Here is a 22,398-nt window from a genome sequence, read left to right as displayed (position 1 = left end):
TGTTTCCCTTTGAAACTGCATAACGACATATATAATGTCTCAAAGCCTCTGTAATCGTCAAAAGATCCTGTAACAGATTCCCCCCTTCAATAGGGCGTTCCAAAGGAAATAAAAAGATCTCCAACAGCTGTCCAGAGAAGGAGAAACAAACAGATTTTTTCTTTCACTTTGATTTTGAGAATTTATCGATTCGCACTGGCATTCTCATTCTGCTGGGTGATAGAGAAGACTGTAGGTGTCATGAACCGAAAGGCACATTCAATAGATAAGGGACAGTTCTGATTCCAGCGTGGCATTTTAGGGCAATATTGCTGGCCCAAAAGGCCCCGTGACGCTGTACGCTGTACCACTCTTCCTTCACTTTGTGTGATCCCTCTAACTTGTTTTCTTTCCTGGTGAATAGGGGGGTGCCCCACATTTTTCTATTTTTGCTCCCATTTTCGGACTTCTACATACTAAGCTTGGGGTAAACCTAGAATGTAACTTAACCAATAGCAAGGGTAGCTACAACACCCCTCAACAGGCAATGAAAAATAAGTGGCGGTGGCAGCTGGTAAGCAGGTGCCGGGACACATGCCTTTTCCCCTACACCCCTCTGGTGAACAGCCTACTGGCCTCGAGGCAAGAATTCAACCCGTCCCTTATAAGGGCAAACATCTATTGTGTCTAAGAATCAAGTGATATGTTTGCTGTACACACCAGTGTAGTTTTTGAAGGAAACATTGCCAGTGGCCCAAAATAGAGCCCCTGGCTATCCTGAACACTCTCATGACTTATTTCCTTCCCTAGGTTGTTTTTCTGTCTCTAGCTTTGCTACGAAGCAGTAGGACGCCTTGAGCTCTGAGCGGAGCAAAGTGTTCTCTCCCCAGAAATCCCTGCCCTGTCAATGCGAGAAAAGTAAGGAAGACCATTCAGAGTTTATTTTGACAGGCCGAAATGACGATTTTACACAGATACCGTGGTAGGCCTGAACTCATGTTTACATTGCCTCTGGAGTGGATGGCAAAATAGGTGCTGCAGTCCACAAGTCGATACAAAAGGGGATGATGGATGGAGCGTTTGAACAAATCAAACACTCACCCCCAGTCAACTGGTCTGGGTTTAATCCATCACCATTCTTTAGTTCACTCAGCCACCCCATTTCAGACATGGCCATATGCAAATCAGTCTGACCCTGTGCCTCATTGGAACAGTTCAGCCCGAACTGCCAAGCCATGTCTTCCCTGGACCGGAAACAAGCATCCTGGGACCGGTTTCGGATTCATAATCCTCATCAGCCAGGCTATCTTGAATCCAGTGGCCAAGTGAACAAGGGACTCACGTCTGAGCATACCTTGCCACACTTAGGGCGAACAAAGCGATACAAAAGGGGATGATGGACGGAGCGTTTGAACAAATCAAACACTCACCCCCAGTCAACTGATCTGGGTTTAATCCATCACCATTCTTTAGTTCACTCAGCCACCCCAGTTCAGACATGGCTATATGCAAATCAGTCTGACCCTGTGCCTCGTGGGAACAGTCCAGCCCGAACTGCCAAGCCATGTCTTCCCTGGACCGGAAACAAGCATCCTGGGACCAGTTTCGGATTCATAATCCTCATCAGCCAGGCTATCTTGAATCCAGTGGCCAAGTGAACAAGGGACTCACGTCTGAGCATACCCTGCCACACTTAGGGCGAACAAAGCGATACAAAAGGGGATGATGGACGGAGCGTTTGAACAAATCAAACACTCACCCCCAGTCAACTGATCTGGGTTTAATCCATCACCATTCTTTAGTTCACTCAGCCACCCCAGTTCAGACATGGCTATATGCAAATCAGTCTGACCCTGTGCCTCGTGGGAACAGTCCAGCCCGAACTGCCAAGCCATGTCTTCCCTGGACCAGAAACAAGCATCCTGGGACCGGTTTCGGATTCATAATCCTCATCAGCCAGGCTATCTTGAATCCAGTGGCCAAGTGAACAAGGGACTCACGTCTGAGCATACCCTGCCACACTTAGGGCGAACAAAGCGATACAAAAGGGGATGATGGACGGAGCGTTTGAACAAATCAAACACTCACCCCCAGTCAACTGATCTGGGTTTAGTCCATCACCATTCTTTAGTTCACTCAGCCACCCCAGTTCAGACATGGCTATATGCAAATCAGTCTGACCCTGTGCCTCGTGGGAACAGTCCAGCCCTTGCTCACTTTGCCACTGGATTCAAGCAAGCCGGGCTGAAGACGGCTGGAATGCCAGAAACCGGTCCTCGGAAGCTTGTTTCCGGTCCAGGGAAGACATGGCTTGGCAGTTCGGGCTGGACTGTTCCCATGAGGCACAGGGTCAGACTGATTTGCATATAGCCATGTCTGAACTGGGGTGGCAGAGTGGGCTAAAGAACGGTGATGGATTCAACCCAGATCTTTTGACTGGGTGTGAGTGTTTGATTGATTCAGATGCTCCGTCCATCACCACCCCCTTTTGTACCGCAGTCCACAAGTGGCATTTAACTCCCAGGGCCTGGGTACGTTTTGTACACCATACTAGGGACTTAAAGGAAAGTTAAATATACCAGTTAGAAGTACGCAATTTTTACCATGTTTAAAGGGTGACATAGTACCAGCACTTCACGACTGGTTAGCAGGGATACAATGCACTGAGTTCTAAAGCCAGCAAAAATATAGACTCCAGCATAAGGCGCAAAATTCCTGGTGACCGTGCAGAAAAGGTAGATTTCCTACACTTGGGCACTGGCTTTCCTTCCAGTGTTCACATATATTAGGAGCACCCTGAAATCAGTACCTAAGTTATCCTGTGGCTTCGAGGAAGGTGTTTCTCTGACCTTGACGGCCAGAGCAAGGCTTATGTGAGCCAAGCTCTGCTGCTGCTTCACAGTGCAAGGAAGAAGGGACCAGACCAGTAGCAGCTCCTGGAGGGAGTGCCGCGAGGCGGGGGAGGGGCAGGATGGGAGGTAGTAAACTCCAGCTAACGGCCGACCGGAGCATTGTAAATAAGTAAATAAAACGAATTTCATTGCGCGCGCTGCATCGCCATTTGGCGTTTCAGCGCGCGCAATGTAATTAGTTTTATTTATTTACATTACTCCAGTCGGCCGTGAGCCAGAGTTTACTACGCCCCACTCTGCCCCTCCCTCGCCCCTCCCCACCTCCACGCAGCACTCCCTCCAGGAGCTGCTACTGCACCTGACTGAGACAGAGTGACAGGAGACCTGCTGAGGAGACCTGCTGGAGGAGAAAGAGCCCACTGACCATCAAAAGATTATTTTCCCAACTGCCTAATCCTGTCCTAAAGCAAAAACTCTAACAAACAGTGGAAGGGCCCCAGCAGCTAACACCTTCACGATCCAGTGACTTTGTTCTACCTCAGCAGTCTGCTTGTACACCTCCTTCCTGCAGTCTGCCATTTTGGCGGCCTGGGCTCAGCAATGTGCTGACCACCGACTAAGGCTGTCCCTGAAAAGGGAAGCTCAGCAATGTACTGACCACCGACCAAGGCTGCCCCCTGAAAACGGAGGCTCAGCAATGTGCTGACCACCGACCAAGGCTGCCCCCTGAAAACGGAAGCTCAGCAATGTGCTGACCACCAACCATGGCTGCCCCCTGAAATGGAAGCTCAGCACTGTGCTGACCACCGACCAAGGCTGCACCCTGAAAAAGGAAGCTCAACAATGTGCTGACCACCGACTAAGGCTGACCCCTGAAAACGGAAGCTCAGAACTGTGCTGACCACCAACCTCGGCTGTCCATGAAAAGGGAAGCTCAACAATGTGCTGACCACCGACCAAGGCTGCCCCCTGAAAACGGAAGCTCAGCAATGTGCTGACCACCAACCAAGGCTGCCCCCTGAAATGGAAGCTCACCACTGTGCTGACCACCGACCAAGGCTGCCACCTATAAACAGAAGCTCAGCAATGTGCTGACCACCGACCAAGGCTGCCCCCTGAAAACGGAAGCTCAGCAATGTGCTGACCACCGACTAAGGCTTACTCTGAAACGGAAGCTCAGCAATGTGCTGACCACCGACCAAGGCTACCCTCTGAAAACGGAAGCTCAGAACTGTACTGACCACCGACCAAGGCTGCCCCCTGAAAACGGAAGCTCAGAACTGTGCCGACCAAGACTGCCCCCTGAAAAGTAAGCTTGGCAATGTGCTGACCACCGACCAAGGCTGCCCCCTGAAACGGAAGCTCAGCACTGTGCTGACCACTGACCAAGGCTGCCCCCTGAAAACGGAAGCTCAGCAATGTGCTGACCACCGACCAAAGCTGCCCCCTGAAACAGAAGCTCAGCTATGTGCTGTCCACCGACCAAGGCTGCCCCCTGAAATGGAAGCTCAGCAATGTGCTGACCACCGACAAGGCTGCCCCCTGAAACGGAAGCTCAGCACTGTGCTGACCACCGACCAAGGCTGCCCCCTGAAACAGAGTCTCAGCAATGTGCTGACCACTGTCCAAGGCTGCCCCCTAAAACGGAAGCTCAGCACTGTGCTGACCACCGACCAAGGCTGCCCCCTGAAATGGAAGCTCAGAACTGTGCTGACCACCGACCAAGGTTGCCCCCTGAAAATGGAAGCTCAGCAATGTGCTGACCACCGACCAAGGCTGCCCCCTAAAACGGCAGCTCAGCACTGTGGTGACCTCCGACTAAGACTGCCCCCCTGAAAAGTAAGCTCGGCAATGTGTTGACCACCGACCAAGGCTGCCCCCTGAAACGGAAGCTCAGCACTGTGCTGACCACCGACCAAGGTTGCCCCCTGAAAACGGAAGCTCAGCAATGTGCTGACCACCGACCAAGGCTGCCCCCTAAAAACGGAAGCTCAGAACTGTGCTGACCACCGACGAAGGCTGCTCCCTGAAAACGGAGGCTCAGAACTTTGCTGACCAAGACTCACTGCCCCCCTGAAAAGTAAGCTCGGCAATGTGCTGACCACGTGCCAAGGCTGCCCCTGGAAACGGAAGCTCAGCAATGTGCTGACCACTGACCAAGGCTGCCCCTGAAAACGGAAACTCAGAACTGTGCTGGCCACCGACCAAGGCTGCCCCCTGAAACAGAAGCCCAGCAATGTGCTGTCCACCGACCAAGGCTGCCCCCTGAAACAGAAGCTCAGCAATGTGCTGACCACCGACGAAGGCTGCCCCCTGAAACGGAAGCTCACGACCAAGACTGCCCCCTGAAACAGAAGCTCAGCACTGTGCTGACCACCGACCAAGGCTGCCCCCTGAAACGGAAGGTCAGCACTGTGCTGACCACCGACCAAGGTTGCCCCCTAAAAATGGAAGCTCAGCAATGTGCTGACCACCGACCAAGGCTGTCCCCTGAAACGGAAGCTCAGCAATGTGCTGTCCACAGACCAAGGCTGCCTCCTGAAAATTAAGCTCGGCAATGTGCTGACCACCGACCAAAGCTGTCCCCTGAAACGGAAGCTCAGCAATGTGCTGACCACCGACCAAGGCTGTCCCCTGAAAACGGAAGCTCAGCAATGTGCTGACCACCGACCAAGGCTGTCCCCTGAAAACAGAAGGTCAGAACTGTGCTGACCAAGACTGCCCCCCTGAAAAGTAAGCTCGGCAATGTGCTGACCACCGACCAAGGCTGCCCCCTGAAACGGAAGCTCAGCGCTGTGCTGACCACCGACCAAGGCTGCCCCCTGAAAATGGAAGCTCAGCAATGTGCTGACCACCGACCACGGCTGCCCCCTGAAAACGGAAACTCAGAACTGTGCTGACCACCGACCAAGGCTGCCCCCTGAAAACGGAAGCTCAGAACTGTGCTGACCACCGACCAAACTGCCCCCTGAAAATGGAAGCTCAGAACTGTGCTGACCACTGACCAAGGCTGCCCCCTGAAACGGAAGCTCAGCAATGTGCTGTCCACTGACTAAGGCTGCCGCCTGAAACGGAAGCTCAGCAATGTGCTGACCACCGACTAAGGCTGACTCTGAAATGGAAACTCAGCAATGTGCTGACCACCGACCAAGGCTACCCTCTGAAAACGGAAGCTCAGAACTGTGCTGACCACCGACCAAGGCTGCCCCCTGAAAGCAGAAGCTCAGAACTGTGCCGACTAAGACTGCCCCTCTGAAAAGTAAGCTCGGCAATGTGCTGACCACCGACCTAGGCTGCCCCCTGAAATGGAAGCTCAGCACTGTGCTGACCACCGACCAAGGCTGCCCCCTGAAAACGGAAGCTCAGCACATCCCCCCGAAACGGAAGCTCAGCAATGTGCTGTCCACCGACCAAGGCTGCCCCTAAAAACAGAAGCTCAGCACTGTGGCGACCTCCGACCAAGACTGCCCCCGAAAAGTAAGCTCGGCAATGTGTTGACCACCAACTAAGGCTGCCCCCTGAATTGGAAGCCCAGCACTGTGCTGACCACCGACCAAGGCCGCCCCCTGAAAACGGAAGCTCAGCAATGTGCTGACCACCGGCCAAGGCTGTCCCCTGAAAACGGAAGCTCAGCAATGTGCTGACCCCCGACCAAGGCTGTCCCCTGAAAACAGAAGGTCAGAACTGTGCTGACCAAGACTGCCCCCCTGAAAAGTAAGCTCGGCAATGTGCTGACCACCGACCAAGGCTGCCCCCTGAAACGGAAGCTCAGCACTGTGCTGACCACCGACCAAGGCTGCCCCCTGAAAATGGAAGCTCAGCAATGTGCTGACCACCGACCACGGCTGCCCCTTGAAAACGGAAGCTCAGAACTGTGCTGACCACCGACCAAGGCTGCCCCCTGAAAACGGAAGCTCAGAACTGTGCTGACCACCGACCAAGGCTGCCCCCTGAAACGCAAGCTCAGCAATGTGCTGTCCACTGACTAAGGCTTCCCCCTGAAACGGAAGCTCAGCAATGTGCTGACCACCGACTAAGGCTGACTCTGAAATGGAAACTCAGCAATGTGCTGACCACCGACCAAGGCTACCCTCTGAAAACGGAAGCTCAGAACTGTGCTGACCACCGACCAAGGCTGCCCCCTGAAAACGGAAGCTCAGAACTCTGCCGACTAAGACTGCCTCCCTGAAAAGTAAGCTCGGCAATGTGCTGACCACCGACCAAGGCTGCCCCCTGAAACGGAAGCTCAGCACTGTGCCGACCACCGACCAAGGCTGCCCCCTGAAAACGCAAGCTCAGCACATCCCCCTGAAACGGAAGCTCAGCAATGTGCTGACCACCGACCAAGGCTGCCCCCTGAAAACGGAAGTTCAGAACTGTGCTGACCACCGACCAAGGCTGCCCCCTGAAAACGGAAGCTCAGAACTGTGCTGCCCACCGACCAAGGCTGCCCCCTGAAAACGGAAGCTCAGAACTGTGCTGACCACCGACCAAGGCTGCCCCCTGAGACGGAAGCTTAGCAATGTGCTGTTCACTGACTAAGGCTGCCCCCTGAAACGGAAGCTCAGCAATGTGCTGACCACCGACTAAGGCTGACTCTGAAATGGAAGCTCAGCAATGTGCTGACCACTGACCAAGGCTACCCTCTGAAAAAGGAAGCTAAGAACTGTGCTGACCACTGACCAAGGCTGTCCACTGAAAACGGAAGCTCAGAACTGTGCTGACTAAGACTGCCCCCCTGAAAAGTAAGCTCGGCAATGTGCTGACCACCGACCAAGGCTGCCCCCTGAAACGGAAGCTCAGCAATGTGCTGTCCACTGACTAAGGCTGCCCCCTGAAACGGAAGCTCATCAATGTGCTGACCACCGACTAAGGCTGACTCTGAAATGGAAGCTCAGCAATGTGCTGACCACCGACCAAGGCTGCCCCCTGAAAACGGAAGCTCAGAACTGTGCTGACTAAGACTGCCCCCCTGAAAAGTAAGCTCGGCAATGTGCTGACCACCGACCAAGGCTGCCCCCTGAAACGGAAGCTCAGCACTGTGCTGACCACCGACCAAGGCTGACCCCTGAAAACGGAAGCTCAGCAATGTGCTGACCACCGACTAAGGCTGCCCCCTAAAAACAGAAGCTGAGAACTGTGCTGACCACCGAACAAGGCTGCACCATGAAAACGGAAGCTCAGAACTGTGCTGTCCACCGACCAAGGCTGCCCCCTGAAACGGAAGCTCAGCAATGTGCTGTCCATCGACCAAGGCTGCTCCCTGAAAATTAAGCTCGGCAATGTGCTATCCACCGACCAAGGCTGCCCCCTGAAACAGAAGCTCAGCAATGTGCTGACCACCGACTAAGTCTGTCTCTGAAACGGAAGCTCAGCAATGTGCTGACCACCGACCAAGGCTGCAACCTGAAAACGGAAGCTCAGAACTGGCTGACTAAGACTGCCCCCCTGAAAAGTAAGCTCGGCAATGTGCTGACCGGATCACTGAAATAATATCGAGGGACAGAATATCGACCAACAAAAATATCGTTGACAAAATATCGAGAGACAAAATATCGAGTTTCTATCTACAAACAGGTAAGTACAAAAATATCGAGTTAAAAATATCGTTTACAAAAATATAGTTGTAAAAAATATCGACTTTAATAAAAACAATGTTTAATTACATTAATATAAAAAATTAATTACTAAAATATACTTAACAATACTTAAAATAACTTTTAATAATGAAATAATTAATGAAAGTAAAAAAATAATATTTTTTTAATCATATTTCTTAAAACATATATATATATATAGTAACAAAATTTAATTAAATAATAGCCAATATTATTAACGTACAAATACAAAAGAGTAAAAATTACTATTCCCACTCCAGTGGGTGCAACAGTAGGGAAAGCGTTGGATAGCGTAGGGGTTAAAATTACTATTCCCACTCCAAGGAGTGCAACAGTGGATATATGACGTTACAACGCAACTTTTACAACGCACTACCATTACAACGTAAGTATTGGTAAGTATATAATAATTTTTATAATTTAAATTATTTAAAATTAATTTAATATAATTTATTTTATTTTATTTCATTCAATTAAATTAATGTAAATTTAATTTTACTTTATTTTTACACTGTACCCCTGTACCCCAAAAACCCAAAACTGACCCTGAACCCTAAAAAAAACCCTTTACCCAAAACCCCAAAACTGACCCTGAACCCTAAAAATACCCCTTTACCCAAAAACTAAAAACTGACCCTGAACCCTAAAAATACCCCTTTACCCAAAAACCCAAAACTGACCCTGAACCCTAAAAATACCCCTTTACCCAAAAACTAAAAACTGACCCTGAACCCTAAAAATACCCCTTTACCCAAAAACTAAAAACTGACCCTGAACCCTAAAAATACCCCTTTACCCAAAAACTAAAAACTGACCCTGAACCCAAAAAATACCCCTTTACCCAAAAACTAAAAACTGACCCTGAACCCTAAAAATACCCCTTTACCCAAAAACCGACCCTGAACCCTAAAAATACCCCTTTAATTTAACATAATTAGCAATTAATCAATTAAATTAAATTAATTACCAATTACATTTTAATTAATTAACAAATATTTTTTAATTAACAATTAATTAAATATTACTACCAATTATTACATTTACATATTTAATTAATTATAATTAAATTACTTCCCACCCTATTCCCCTATAAACCCACAACCCGCTACAGGAAATGTATTATTTAAATTTACACAATTAGCAATTGATCAATCAAATTAAATTAATTACCAATTAAATTTTAAATAATTAACAAATATTATTTAATTACCAATTAATTAAATATTACTACAAATTAATACATTTACATATTTAATTAATTATAATTAAATTACTTCCCACCCTATTCCCCTATAAACCCACAACCCGCTACAGGAAATAAATTATTTTAATTTACATAATTAGCAATTAATCAATTAAATTAAATTAATTACCAATTAAATTGTAAATAATTAACAAATATTATTTAATTACCAATTAATTAATTATTACTACCAATTAATAAATTTACATATTTAATTAATTATAATTAAATTACTTCCCACCCTATTCCCCTATAAACCCACAACCCGCTACACAATAAAATTACACAATAATTAAAAAAAAATCATTAATTTAAAATAATTATAACAAAATGACACTTTTCACACATATTATAACATAAAAACACTATAAATAATTAAATATTATTTAAAAAACGATATTTTTTACTATCTAGATTATATACTTGGATATTTTCACTTTCTATATTATTTACAGTCGATATTACTTCACTTACCTTAAAAACGATATTTTGACTGTCGATATTCTGTCCTGTCGATATTTTGTCCAAACGATATTTAAAACTCGATATTCTGTCCAAACGATATTTTGGAGTCGATATTATGTCTGTGCACCGTGCTGACCACCGACCAAGGCTGCCCCCTGAAACAGAAGCTCATAACTGTGCTGGCCAACCAACCAAGGCTGCAACCTGAAACGGAAGCTCAGAACTGTGCTGGTCAACCAACCAAGACTGCCCCTGAAACGGAAGCTCAGCAATGAGCTTCCTAGGAAGCTTGTTTCCGGCCCAGGGAAGGCATGGCTTGGCAGTTCGGGCTGGACTGTTCCCATGAGGCACAAGGTCAGACTGATTTGCATATGGCCATGTCTGAACTGGGGTGGCAGAGTGGGCTAAAGAACGGTGATGGATTAAACCCAGATCTGTTGACTGGGTGTGAGTGTTTGATTGGTTCAGATGCTCCATCCATCACCACCCCCTTTTGTACCGCTTTGTTCGCCAGAAGTTGGCAGGGTATGCTCAGACGTGAGTCCCTTTCTCACTTTGCCACTGGATTCAAGCAAGCCTGGCTGAAGACGGCTGAAATGCCAGAAACCGGTCTTAGGAAGCTTCTTTCCAGTCCAGGGAAGGCATGGCTTGGCAGTTCAGGTTGGACTGTTCCCATGAGGCACAGGGTCAGACTGATTTGCATATGGCCATGTCTGAACTGGGGTGGCAGAGTGGGCTAAAGAACGGTGATGGATTAAACCCAGATCTGTTGACTGGGTGTGAGTGTTTGATTGGTTCAGATGCTCCGTCCATCACCACCCCCTTTTGTACCGCTTTGACCTCCAACCAAGGCTGCCCCCTGAAACGGAAGCTCAGCAATGTGTTGACCACCAACCAAGGCTGCCCCCTGAAATGGAAGCTCAGCACTGTGCTGACCACCGACCAAGGCTGTGCCCTGAAAACAGAAGCTCAGCAATGTGCTGACCACCGACCAAGGCTCCCCCCTGAAACGGAAGCTCAGCAATGTGCTGTCCACCGACCAAGGCTGCTCTTTGAAAATTAAGCTCGGCAATGTGCTGTCCACCGACCAAGGCTGCCCCCTGAAACGGAAGCTCAGCAATGTGCTGACCACCGACCAAGGCTACCCTCTGAAAACGGAAGCTCAGAACTGTGCTGACCAACCAACCAAGGCTGCCCCCTGAAACGGAAGCTCAGCAATGTGCTGACCACCGACCAAGACTGCCCCTGAAACGGAAGCTCAGCAATGAGCTTCCTAGGAAGCTTGTTTCCGGTCCAGGGAAGGCATGGCTTGGCAGTTCGGGCTGGACTGTTCCCATGAGGCACTAGGTCAGACTGATTTGCATATGGCCATGTCTGAACTGGGGTGGCAGAGTGGGCTAAAGAACGGTAATGGATTAAACCTAGATCTGTTGACTGGGTGTGAGTGTTTGATTGGTTCAGATGCTCCGTCCATCACTACCCCCTTTTGTACCGCTTTGTCCTCCAGAAGTTGGCAGGGTATGCTTAGACGTGAGTCCCTTGCTCACTTTGCCACTGGATTCAAGCAAGCCTGGCTGAAGACGGCTGAAATGCCAGAAACCGGTCCTAGGAAGCTTGTTTCCGGTCCAGGGAAGGCATGGCTTGGCAGTTCGGGCTGGACTGTTGCCATGAGGCACAGGGTCAGACTGATTTGCATATGGCCATGTCTGAACTGGAGTGACAGAATGGGCTAAAGAACGGTGATGGATTAAACCCAAATCTGTTGACTGGGTGTCAGTGTTTGATTGGTTCAGATGCTCCGTCCATCACCACCCCCTTTTGTACCGCTTTGACCACCGACCAAGGCTTCCCTCTGAAAACGGAAGCTCAGAACTGTGTAGTCCACCGACCAAGACTGCCCCCTGAAACGGAAGCTCAGCAATAAGCTGACCAGCGACCAAGGCTGCCCCCTCAAACGGAAGCTGAGGACAGCAGGACCGCTTCAGCAGCCACACTGCTGGGCTCAACCCAGGTCAAGGTGCCCTTACCTGCCCTCCAATCCCTGAGGCCAGACCGCGCGCCTGCACTGCTTCTCACCCAGGGGGGCGGCTGAGGACTACTGGGAGGATCAACACCAGACGGGTTAGGGGTCAACATGCATCAGGGTGCAGGACATACCCACCAGTTCATTGCTCATGCAAGTGCAGTCTGGTTTTAGAAAGTGCTCTTTCCTTTGCACGCAGGCACTCCTGAATTTACCATGCCCCTAATGACACAACATTTACACTCAGCAGGCTCCCAGACTCTACCTCATGCAGCAACTGAAGGACAGGGATTGGCGCACGAGCATCTGGGCAGCGGCGAGAACCCAGAATGATGTACAGAGGAACAGAACCGCCACTTTCGGTGATGAGGGTGACTTAAGTGCCTGCGTTGGGGATCTGGATTGACCGTGTTGGTTCAGATGCTGGCAGGCTTGATTCAGCTAGTCATTCTTCCTGAGTCGATAAGATGAGTACCTTTGAATTCGGTCACATTCCCACCTTTTATTCATAGAGCTGTGTAGCTGCAAGCCAATGGTAGATAGGGATACATGAATACTTATGAGCAGCAGTTACTGAAGGCCTGCGCTGTCTGAGGTTTTAGGTCTGGCACTATTTTCACCATTGAACGTTTTTAGGTCTAGGTTGACAGCGCAGCTCTCTGCGAGACCTATTGCTTACATTACACATAGAGTGGGCTCGTGGTCAGCGCCCTTCAACCATTAGCTTATCTGGATCAGCCTCTTTCAGTCACTGGCTTAAGGTAATGTCAATCACATCTTAGATCAGCTCCGAATAGCATTCATCTCCATGTCATGGGTGTATCATTCTTCCTCCTATGGAATGCTTGCATTACAACTCATGAGGGACTATTTAACACCTGAAAAGTATATTCAACAATCACACTTTTTGCGACATGTAATGCTTTCTGTCACGCATGCCAGAAGGCAATCTGTATAAGATGCTTTGTTTTGTTGCCGCCTAATTGTGTTGTATCAAACTACCACTACCACACCATCACAAAAAATACTACTGACATACTGCAGTCAATACCATGACACCACTAATAACAGCACCACCAATTCCACACCCGTAGTACCACACCATCAACGGTGCCCCACTACAACCACCACCAATACCAAAAGCACAAAGGCCACCACCAATACCAAATATTAACAATATCACCACCACCACGATCATCGATTCCAATGAAATAACACCATTTCCACCACCAATTCCGCTCTCACTAATACATACCACCAATTCCACCACTGGTCACCACAAATACAACTCTCAATACTACCAAAAATACTGCTGGCTACACCACCACCAATACCAAATATTAACGAAAACCACCACCACAACAATACCCCCACCACCACTGTGACCATCGATTCCAATAAAATAACACCATTCCCACCACCAATTCCACTCTCACTAATACATACCACCAATACCACCACTGGTCACCACAAATACAACTCTCAAAACCACCAAAAATACTTCTAACTACACCACCACCAATACCACTACTAAGTACACTATCACCAATATGACCAGCACATATACCACAATAAGCAATGTCCCCACGACTAATACTACCTCCACAATACAAATGCCACAATACCACAAACAATCACGAATACCACAACCACTAGTACCAACAAGTCTAATACTACCACCAACAATCCCACCACCACCCCCAATCCCACCAACACCTGAAAACATGGCATTTCAATCAGTAGGCTCTCATTTTCTTTTCTCATCTTTGCTCGTTGAACCAGCGCCAAGACACCTCCAGGTATACGTTGCGCTTTACAAGTTTGCTAACATAACATAACAACCATTACCACCACCACCAATGTCAAGCATTAGCGAAGCACATAGGTCAGTCTTTGGTGTGCTATTGCAGGGAAATTTCATTTCTGCATGCCTTGTGTATGTGTTCACAGATTGTCCCATTAAACCCAGACATCTTGCTTCACCAATGCTTGTTCTATACCATGACTGTTCTAGAGAAATGGGCGTACTTTATATAATTCAATAGAGATTACATAGTAAAACAAATTGTGAACAAATATAGACAATTACAGCTGCTGCATGAGTTTAGAAAATGGGAGATATTGCTGGAAATAGTTTAGATAGCCGATGAAACGTTCACGTACCCACCACGCCACAGCGACAGCTGAGATGTGTTAATCTATCCCTCTTCTGGCACTGGCTAGGCAGGACTGTGAAAACCATTCAGCTGAATTCGGAAAATATTTGCGCAGGCATCTGTGGAGTAGATTCGAATCAAAATGGGCAGGATTTTGACAATTCTGCATTTTTGTGCGCGCGCAAAAGCACTAAAGGTGATTCTACGCTAGCAGGGGGTCAACGAATTACAAAATGTCAAGGAATTCCTCTCATTCCGTCTGGGCATAGCATAAGCAGAGGCAGGCGCGCTACACCCATTGGAATCAAAGGGCTTCAGACCCCCCCTCGTTGTGTGGGGCAGCCCGGGCTCAGACGGCTCCCGGGCACACACACAGCCGCACCCGAGCACTTCACAGGTCTTTAAAAGACCATGTGCATGTTAAAGAGGCTTTGTTGATGTTTCACCCCTTCTATGAGCCCCTGCGGTGCCACTCTACCTACTGCTTAAAGTTTCAGCCCGCCCCCGAAATTTTTCTTAGCCCCCCCCGAAATGTGGCTCTAGTTGCGCCTCTGAGTAGAGGGCAGGAGAATTAATACTGTACTAATACCGTCAGTGCATGCTTGTGTGCACTGCACTCCACCCCTGTCCACCAGTCATACGCACTCTGCATTTTCTCTTTGTAGGCTGCCTACATAGAGAAAATGGCCTCCCCATGGACGCCAGTGGGGTCAGCGTCCCAGCCAATCCCAACGCTGCCATTGTAGCGTTGTGATTGGCTTAGGTGAGGGAGGCTACCTGTGGCTGCTGCCTGTTCAGACGGATGACGTGGGACGGCCTGGCAAACGCAAAGGTAAGTTAATGTAAGTTTTTATTTTTATTTTTAGTAAACCTCTCCCCAACCCAACCCCCCCCCCGCCAGCTGCGAGTCATACCTGCCGCAAACTGTGGGAAACGGCCACTACAACGCGGCCGTTTCCACGAATACCTTAACCACGCATGCATTACAACGCATGCGTGGTTACTACGAAAGCCTTTACCACGCATACCTTTACTACGAGGTACGTAGTAAAGGCATGTGTGATAAAGGTTTAAAAAAAAAAGGGAGGCATGGGGGGTCTCCCCCCAATAAAAAAACTCACCAGAAGAAACGTCGAGATGTGCAGGAAAATGGCGTTGTTTAAGAGGAAACGGAAAGGAACGTCCGCTTCCTCTTAACGACGTCCGACGTCACCACGGAAGAAATCGAGGAAAAGGTTATGCGTAAAAAACCCATTCCGTTGAAACGCATGCGTGGTAAAGGCATGCGTTGCAATGGAATGCGTTGTAAGAACATACAACCCAAATGGATACGTGTTTGCAGGGGACACCTAATGCAATAGAACTAGTGGTGTGCAAAGATTTTTCCACCGTGGTTTTCCACAGCGCCAGATTTTTGCTGTTTGCATATCTTGCACATTTATTCAGTATATTTTCACTCAGCGCAAATGTTTACTTCTTTTAATGAGATAATTTGCAGAGCAAAGGCAGACAACTTTCTCTATAACCGAGCCCAGCGAAGTTGGAAAATGTTAGTAGAGGCTTGCTCCACACGTTTATCTTGGCAAAGCTTCTCTAAGCACAGTGGCTTTGTGAAGGAGAGCAGCACTGTTTTAAGTGACGTATATCTGGTGCAGGACCCCATTTTACTGTTAAGTATGGATACACCCATCATAAACGGCCACACAAGTCATGGCCCCAGATTTACTCAGACTTTGTCTGGGGGTTCTATCACTTTTTTGGCACAGTCCAGACGAGAAATCTATTTTTGGATTTACAAAGCCACACAAAGCCCGATTTACGTGGCTTTGCATGGTATAGTAAAGAAAAGCAATACATTAATTTCTCCTCAAAAGAGAAATATGCCTCTAAGGATTATTTTTCCAAAAACAATGCTTCCCATAACACAGGCACCCTTGTGCCATGGTGCAAGGATGCCTGCATTGGCATTAGGCAGCCACAGCGCACAAGCACTAGGATTGTGCTGAATTGCACATACCTTTGTAAATATGGCACAGTTTAGCTCTCTCCGTTTCACGAAACACAGAGCAGCAACTTCCCTTGCTGTGCTGCATTGCGTGTAACATTAGAAAAGATGCCCCATGGATTTTATGTGGATGTGCAAAGCTTCAGGAAGTTGCAAAAAAAAAAAAAGGTTGCATCTCTGCCTATCTCTCGACACCTCTAAATCTCTACCCCTGGATACCTCTACCTCTAGATACCTCTAGATCCCTTCCTCTAGATGTCTCTAGATCTCTACCTCTAGATACTGCTAGGTCTCTACCTCTCGATACCTCTAGTTCTCTACCTCTAGATCCCTACATCTAGATGCCTCTAGACCTCTACCTCTAGATACTTCTAGATCTCTACATCGAGATACCTATAGGTCTCTAACTCTAGCTCTCCACCTTTAAATACCTCTATATCTCTACCTCTGTATACTCTAGAGTTCTACCTCTAGATGCCTCTAGATCTCTACCTCTACCTCTAGGTCTCTATCTCTCTCTCTATCTCTAGATACAGCTAGATTTCTACCTCTAGATCTCTATCTCTAAATTCCTCTAGGTCTCTATTTCTAGACACCTCAGATTTCTACCTCTAGATCTCTACTCCAAATACTTCTAGATCTCTACCTCTATATACCTCTAGGTCTCTTCCTCTAGATCTCTACCTCTAGATCTCTACCTCTAGATACCGCTAGAGCTCTACCTCAATATACCTCTAGATCTCTACCTCTAGATATCTACCTCTAGATACCTCTAGATATCTACCTCTAGATCTCTACCTCTAGATGTCTACCTCTAGATCTCTACATCTATATACATCTAGGTCTCTACCTCTAGATGCCTCTAGATCTCTACCTCTAGATCTCTACCTCTAGATACCTCTAGATCTCTACCTCTAGATCTCTACCTCTAGATACCTCTAGATATCTACCTCTAGATCTCTACCTCTAGATGTCTACCTCTAGATGTCTACCTCTAGATCTCTACCTCTATATACATCTAGGTCTCTACCTCTATATACCTCTAGATCTCTACCTCTAGACACCTCTAGATCTCTATCTCCAAATACCGCTAGGTCTCTATCTCTAGACACCTCTAGATTTCTACCTCTATATATCTCTAGATCTCTACCTCAATATACTCTAGATCTCTACCTCTAGATGCCTCTAGATCTCTACCTCTAGATACTTCTACCTCTAGATACCTCTAGATTTCTACCTCTAGATACCACCACTGAAGCAGTAAAACCCGATACAGGATGGTGTACGCCCACTGGGTTGTGGCCATATACAGCAAAAAGGAGGCCCATAATCCCTCACTCGTCGGTCATGCGTCAGTGAATCAAACACAATGGATTACTTTAGCAACACAGATGTGCACTAAAGAAAGCCAGGCATAGCCGAACGCCCTCGCCGCTTGCTTTCAGATGATTAAAGCTGGCCGGCTGACAAATATTTAGGAGACACGACTGTGCTGCCTTCGAGCAGGTGACTTACCCACGCTCTCCATTAGCAGTTTCACAAATGGATGTCACTCTATTTCTGTCCGTTCTGGTTTCCTGGTGTCGCCCAGTAGCGCTGGCGGGCCCTCGCGCCGCCCTGTCTGTCATCTCTCCTGATTGGCCCGTAATCTCCCATCATGGCTTTCTCCCGAGGTCCTCGCGGGGGCAGGTCACTGCACGCTGTCTTCTATTGGCTCCAGGTGGGACACCTGCATCCGGGCGAGACACCTGCATCCGGGCGAGTCTTTCGTCTCTGACGTGTTTCCTGGATTCCGCCATGGGCAGCTTGCCCTGCAATCATGTTCTCTCGGCCAGCGAAGATAGGGTGAAACCCAAGGTCGCCTCCACTCTGAGACCGTATTCCCACACCCAGCACTCTCCTGCAGGCGAAGCACGGACCTTATTTCACAAAAAGGCAAAATGGAATCGGAAGGGGCATCACACACCCTTTGACATCCAATGACGTCACAAAGTTCCATATCCCAGCTTAGCCCCTCAATAAACTATTTGCTGTAGAGAGATAGGGCGTGGAAAAGAGCTCTGTTTAAGTTCTCACCCTGCCACAGACTACAGGCTATGACCTCTGTGACGAGGCCTTGCCAACAAATTAACAGGGAGAGCAGAGCCAAGGGGGTTTGGTCGGATCTTAGAGCCTGTACTCGAGCCGAGCCCTGAAAATATTAGCTATGTAAATCATACAAAAAAACATCACGTAAAATAATATAAAGACTCTTAAAAATGTAAAAAAGTGTATTACTTTAGCATGTGGAAGCTTTGACATTAATAGGGCACATTGTAGCACTGCACTGAAAAGTACTTATTAAAAGGGATGGTTTTGTACAATTAGTGGTGAGAGCTCACATATTTGAAAGAGTTTTCCTTTGCTATAAAGAAGAAAAAAGAGTTTTGGTGAAATAAAATATTTACCTCCTATCACACATTTTGAGCAAGGAAGCTGTGATTTATCCATGTTTTCCGTTTTCACGTTGTGCAAATCAGCCTGTAAACAAGTATCTATTTGCCTTCCATTATGTTAAAATTTTGTTTTGACCTCAATGCATTTTGCTGCCGTTTTTTTTAAATATAGCACTAACTCGACCCAAATGTATTTGAGCGCTTTGCATGAGCATCAGTTACATTACACAATGACACAAGCATTGTTTATAGGCATGGGGAGATTAAGTGATTTGCCCAGATGCCGAGACGCAAACGAGGTTCACCAGTTCCACAGTCTGCAGCCTTTGATGCAACGCCACATCCTGGGTAGCGGCCGGGGTCAGGGGAGGTCGACTCGTTAGGAGCTCGAGGTTCTAACAGGACCTCGAGCTGAGCTAGAGCCAGGCTTCCGGCTCGTCCCTGGCTCTATGAACACAGCAGAGAAAGGGTTTTAAGTTTACGGGATTTCTGGGCGCTCAAGCAATATTAACGTCAACGTTTTTTATGTAGTTGGAAGTTGTGGTGCTAGCCGGGAGGGGAGTCCCCAATAACCCCTCGATTTAAATGTGCCAAAGACACATCTAGAGCAAATAACACAAAATCCTGCGCACTCAAAACAAGTATAGCAAATAATATAATGATGTAATTGATTGAAATATGTCCAACGTCGTATCCTGTAGTTTATTATAAATCTCCTTTTATTTTGGTCATCAGATCATAGACAATTTACAGCCAGCCGACACGTGTTTCGTTGTAGGTCTGTACATTCACAGATGCTACAACTCTTCAGGGCTCAAAGGCTGTATCCATAGATTTATGGCCCACGTCCGGTGATACTTCCGACCCGGCAGGGTAACTTAGTATTGCGAAGATAAACGTAAGTAGATAGTGAGTAGAATTGTAGTAGTAGACACCAGTAGTCTGTATCACAGTGTAAAAAATAATCAACGTTCCAAATCCTTGTAGCCAAGTCAGTTTACTTCATAAGCACACAGGTACGTGTGTTCATCACTTACTCTAGGGCCGAATCGCCCTCGCTTCACTGGCGTCCACAACCCGGAAGTACTTCCGTACACAGATTTGGAACGTTGATTATTTTTTACACTGTGATACAGACTACTGGTGTCTACTACTACAATTCTACTCACTATCGGAGTGCTACTTACGTTTATCTTCGCAATACTAAGTTACCCTGCCGGGTCGGAAGTATCACCGGACGTGGGCCATAAATCTAAGGATACAGCTTTTGAGCCCCGAAGAGTTGTAGCATCTGTGAATGTACAGACCTTGGTTTGGAATTACACCACCCAGTAGGAGATCGTGTCGGCTCATGCTCCGTACGACATTGCAGTTATCCGTGGACATGGGAAGTGATCGACCGTTGTACTAATTTAAAACGGAATAGAACAAGAGTAAGAAATTGTGCTCGGGAGAGCAGGAGAAAATAGATTTAATTAAAAGTTGAATATTATAGCAAACACGGCATCACTGGATCTATGATATTCTCCCCTTTATTTACATGACTGGACGCCTATGAAGTTCCCCTCATATTGAACTGGGGTATTTCCAGTGTAAACCTTCTCCAATCATCATTATATATGGTTCATGCTTGTGACATCGTCCTCCCTGGATTAGGAGGAATAAATGGATTTTAATCGTCCCCTGTACATGTGGGCTTGACTGCCTGGAAGAGGTCCTGAGGAAGGTGGCCTTGTGCCGCCGAAACGCGCGTCGACCAAGTGCGGGGTCTCACATTGAGCCTTGAGACCTACGAGTTGGCGGGGGGTTCCCTGCCAATTAGAATTCAGTTTCCTTTTTCAGATGCTGTGGGTTTGAATGTAGTTAGGGTATGAATGTGTTAGTATGTTGTGATGGATTGTGTGATAACAGGGGTACATGAATTTGTATAAATTGTTCTTTTTGTGTATATAGTTATTGTCATTTTATATATTCTTTTCATTGCATGAACTAATACTATTTATGAAATGTGATATATGTGATAAAATGTCTCTTATGAATTGAAATATTATGAAAAAAATATAAAAACTTGAAAGCAATGCTTAATAGAAAATAAAAAGCTTCATATATTTTTTGAAGAAAATAAAATAGTTTGTCGTGTATCTGTCACCTATGTTACACCAAGAATGGGATGTATACCTGTATTGTAAAATTGTGGCCATTGAGGGAACACATTTCTCATTGTTGTGTACAGACCTACAATGAAACACGTGTCGGCTGGCTGTAAATTGTCTATGATCTGATGACCAAAATAAAAGGAGATTTATAAGAAACTACAGGATACGACGTTGGACATATTTCAATCAATTACATCATTATATTATTTGCTATACTTGTTTTGAGTGGGCAGGCCTTTGTGTTTTTCGTCCCTGGCTCTAGCTTTCAGCGGCTCGCCCGCTTTAAAGGGAAGCATCTCAATGAGTGACTTTTTTCAAACGTTTTATCTGGTTAAACACTCTGGGTTATGATTTTAATGGGAAGTTTATACTGTGGTTTTCAGAGTAGGGAAGCTTCACAATTCTGCACGAGTTTTCGGGACCCCAGACCCTATATTTTTTTCCTGTTGTTTTGAGCCTCCACCCAGAGTGCAAGGTCATCAGGGGAATCGCTTTGGACCTATTGCTGTTGCAGGGGGCATGAACTGCATTATCTGCTAGCGCTTGCTTTAAATGGCTCTTATATGCTACAGACATATGGAAGTGATGTGCCTGTAATATGCTTCAGTAAAGTATTGCAAATGTGGATGTGCTTAAGAATGTAGACTCATATCTGCGTTGCATTAAAAGCCCATTATTCTGATGCGCCTTCATCCTCGTCCCAGTCGTTACTTTGAGGTGGACACACATCTCAGGCAGGATAGAAGAAAGGGCGCGCCTTTTGTTTAGTTAAGACAGCACAAGCAGGTAACTAGCTTGATCGTCAGCAGAGTCGGCTTTCTGCTTTGGAAACTGCTTTTGTTTTATACAAAGATGGATAAACAGAGCAGGAACAGAAGATATTCGGACTATTCGTCCTCAAGCTCTACTTCTTCTCCTCCTCACAGAAAAAGGGTAGAGGTGAGAGTGTGAAATATACAAACCCTGCACTGAGAGCACAGTGAGAGAATTGTTTTGGAGGCCATAAAGGCACTAAAGTCTGAACCCCTCGAGGGCATTCAGGCTGATGATTCACCTTCACAATGAATGAATGAACGAATGAATAAAACCATTGCCTTGATAGCGGAAAATGTGTTGATAGAATGGACCTAATGGATTCTTATTTACATATGCTGATAATAAAGGACTATCAAAAGTTCCTGAGGTTCTTGGTGATGATGAGACATTATCAATTCTGCCTTTTGGGATCAGGGCCACCCAAGAGTATTCACCAAGATGGTGGTGCCTCTGGGAGCAAAACTACATCTGCAGGTTTGGAACATCTACTCATACTTGGATGAGTGGCCCCTTCAGGCCCCCTCCAAGAAGAAAGATTTGGAGGGGAAGAAGGCTACGAAGACTTGGCTGGAACGTCATCGCCTAATGATCAAATATGAAAACTGCAATCTATTGCAGGAACAAAGCAAGATATTCATTGGTGCACATTT

The 22,398-nt window shown here is 46.9% G+C and overlaps 1 protein-coding gene across 3 annotated transcripts in view; it reads right to left on the bottom strand.

The window, feature by feature from the left end:
• Window positions 1-17,984, bottom strand: part of LOC144753965 (uncharacterized) — a 74,407-nt gene extending 56,423 nt beyond the window's left edge. The window contains exons 1-2 of one of the 3 annotated variants that reach the window (XM_078641484.1): window positions 17,857-17,919; window positions 14,344-14,455 (exon numbers count right to left, since the gene is read on the bottom strand). In XM_078641484.1, the coding sequence (XP_078497610.1) occupies window positions 14,344-14,422 (79 nt within the window). In that variant the 5' untranslated portion in view covers window positions 14,423-14,455; window positions 17,857-17,919. Of the gene's footprint in view, window positions 1-14,343; window positions 14,456-17,856 lie in introns of all 3 variants that reach the window. The other 2 variants (XM_078641485.1, XM_078641487.1) reach the window with 2 other exon arrangements.
• Window positions 17,985-22,398: the final 4,414 nt, after the last annotated feature.

Source organism: Lissotriton helveticus, chromosome 5_1 (assembly GCF_964261635.1).
Source record: "Lissotriton helveticus chromosome 5_1, aLisHel1.1, whole genome shotgun sequence".
Classification (NCBI taxonomy): Eukaryota; Metazoa; Chordata; class Amphibia; order Caudata; family Salamandridae; genus Lissotriton; species Lissotriton helveticus.
The sequence above is the reverse complement of the archived record's forward strand: the minus strand, read 5'-3'. Positions and strand labels throughout refer to the sequence as shown.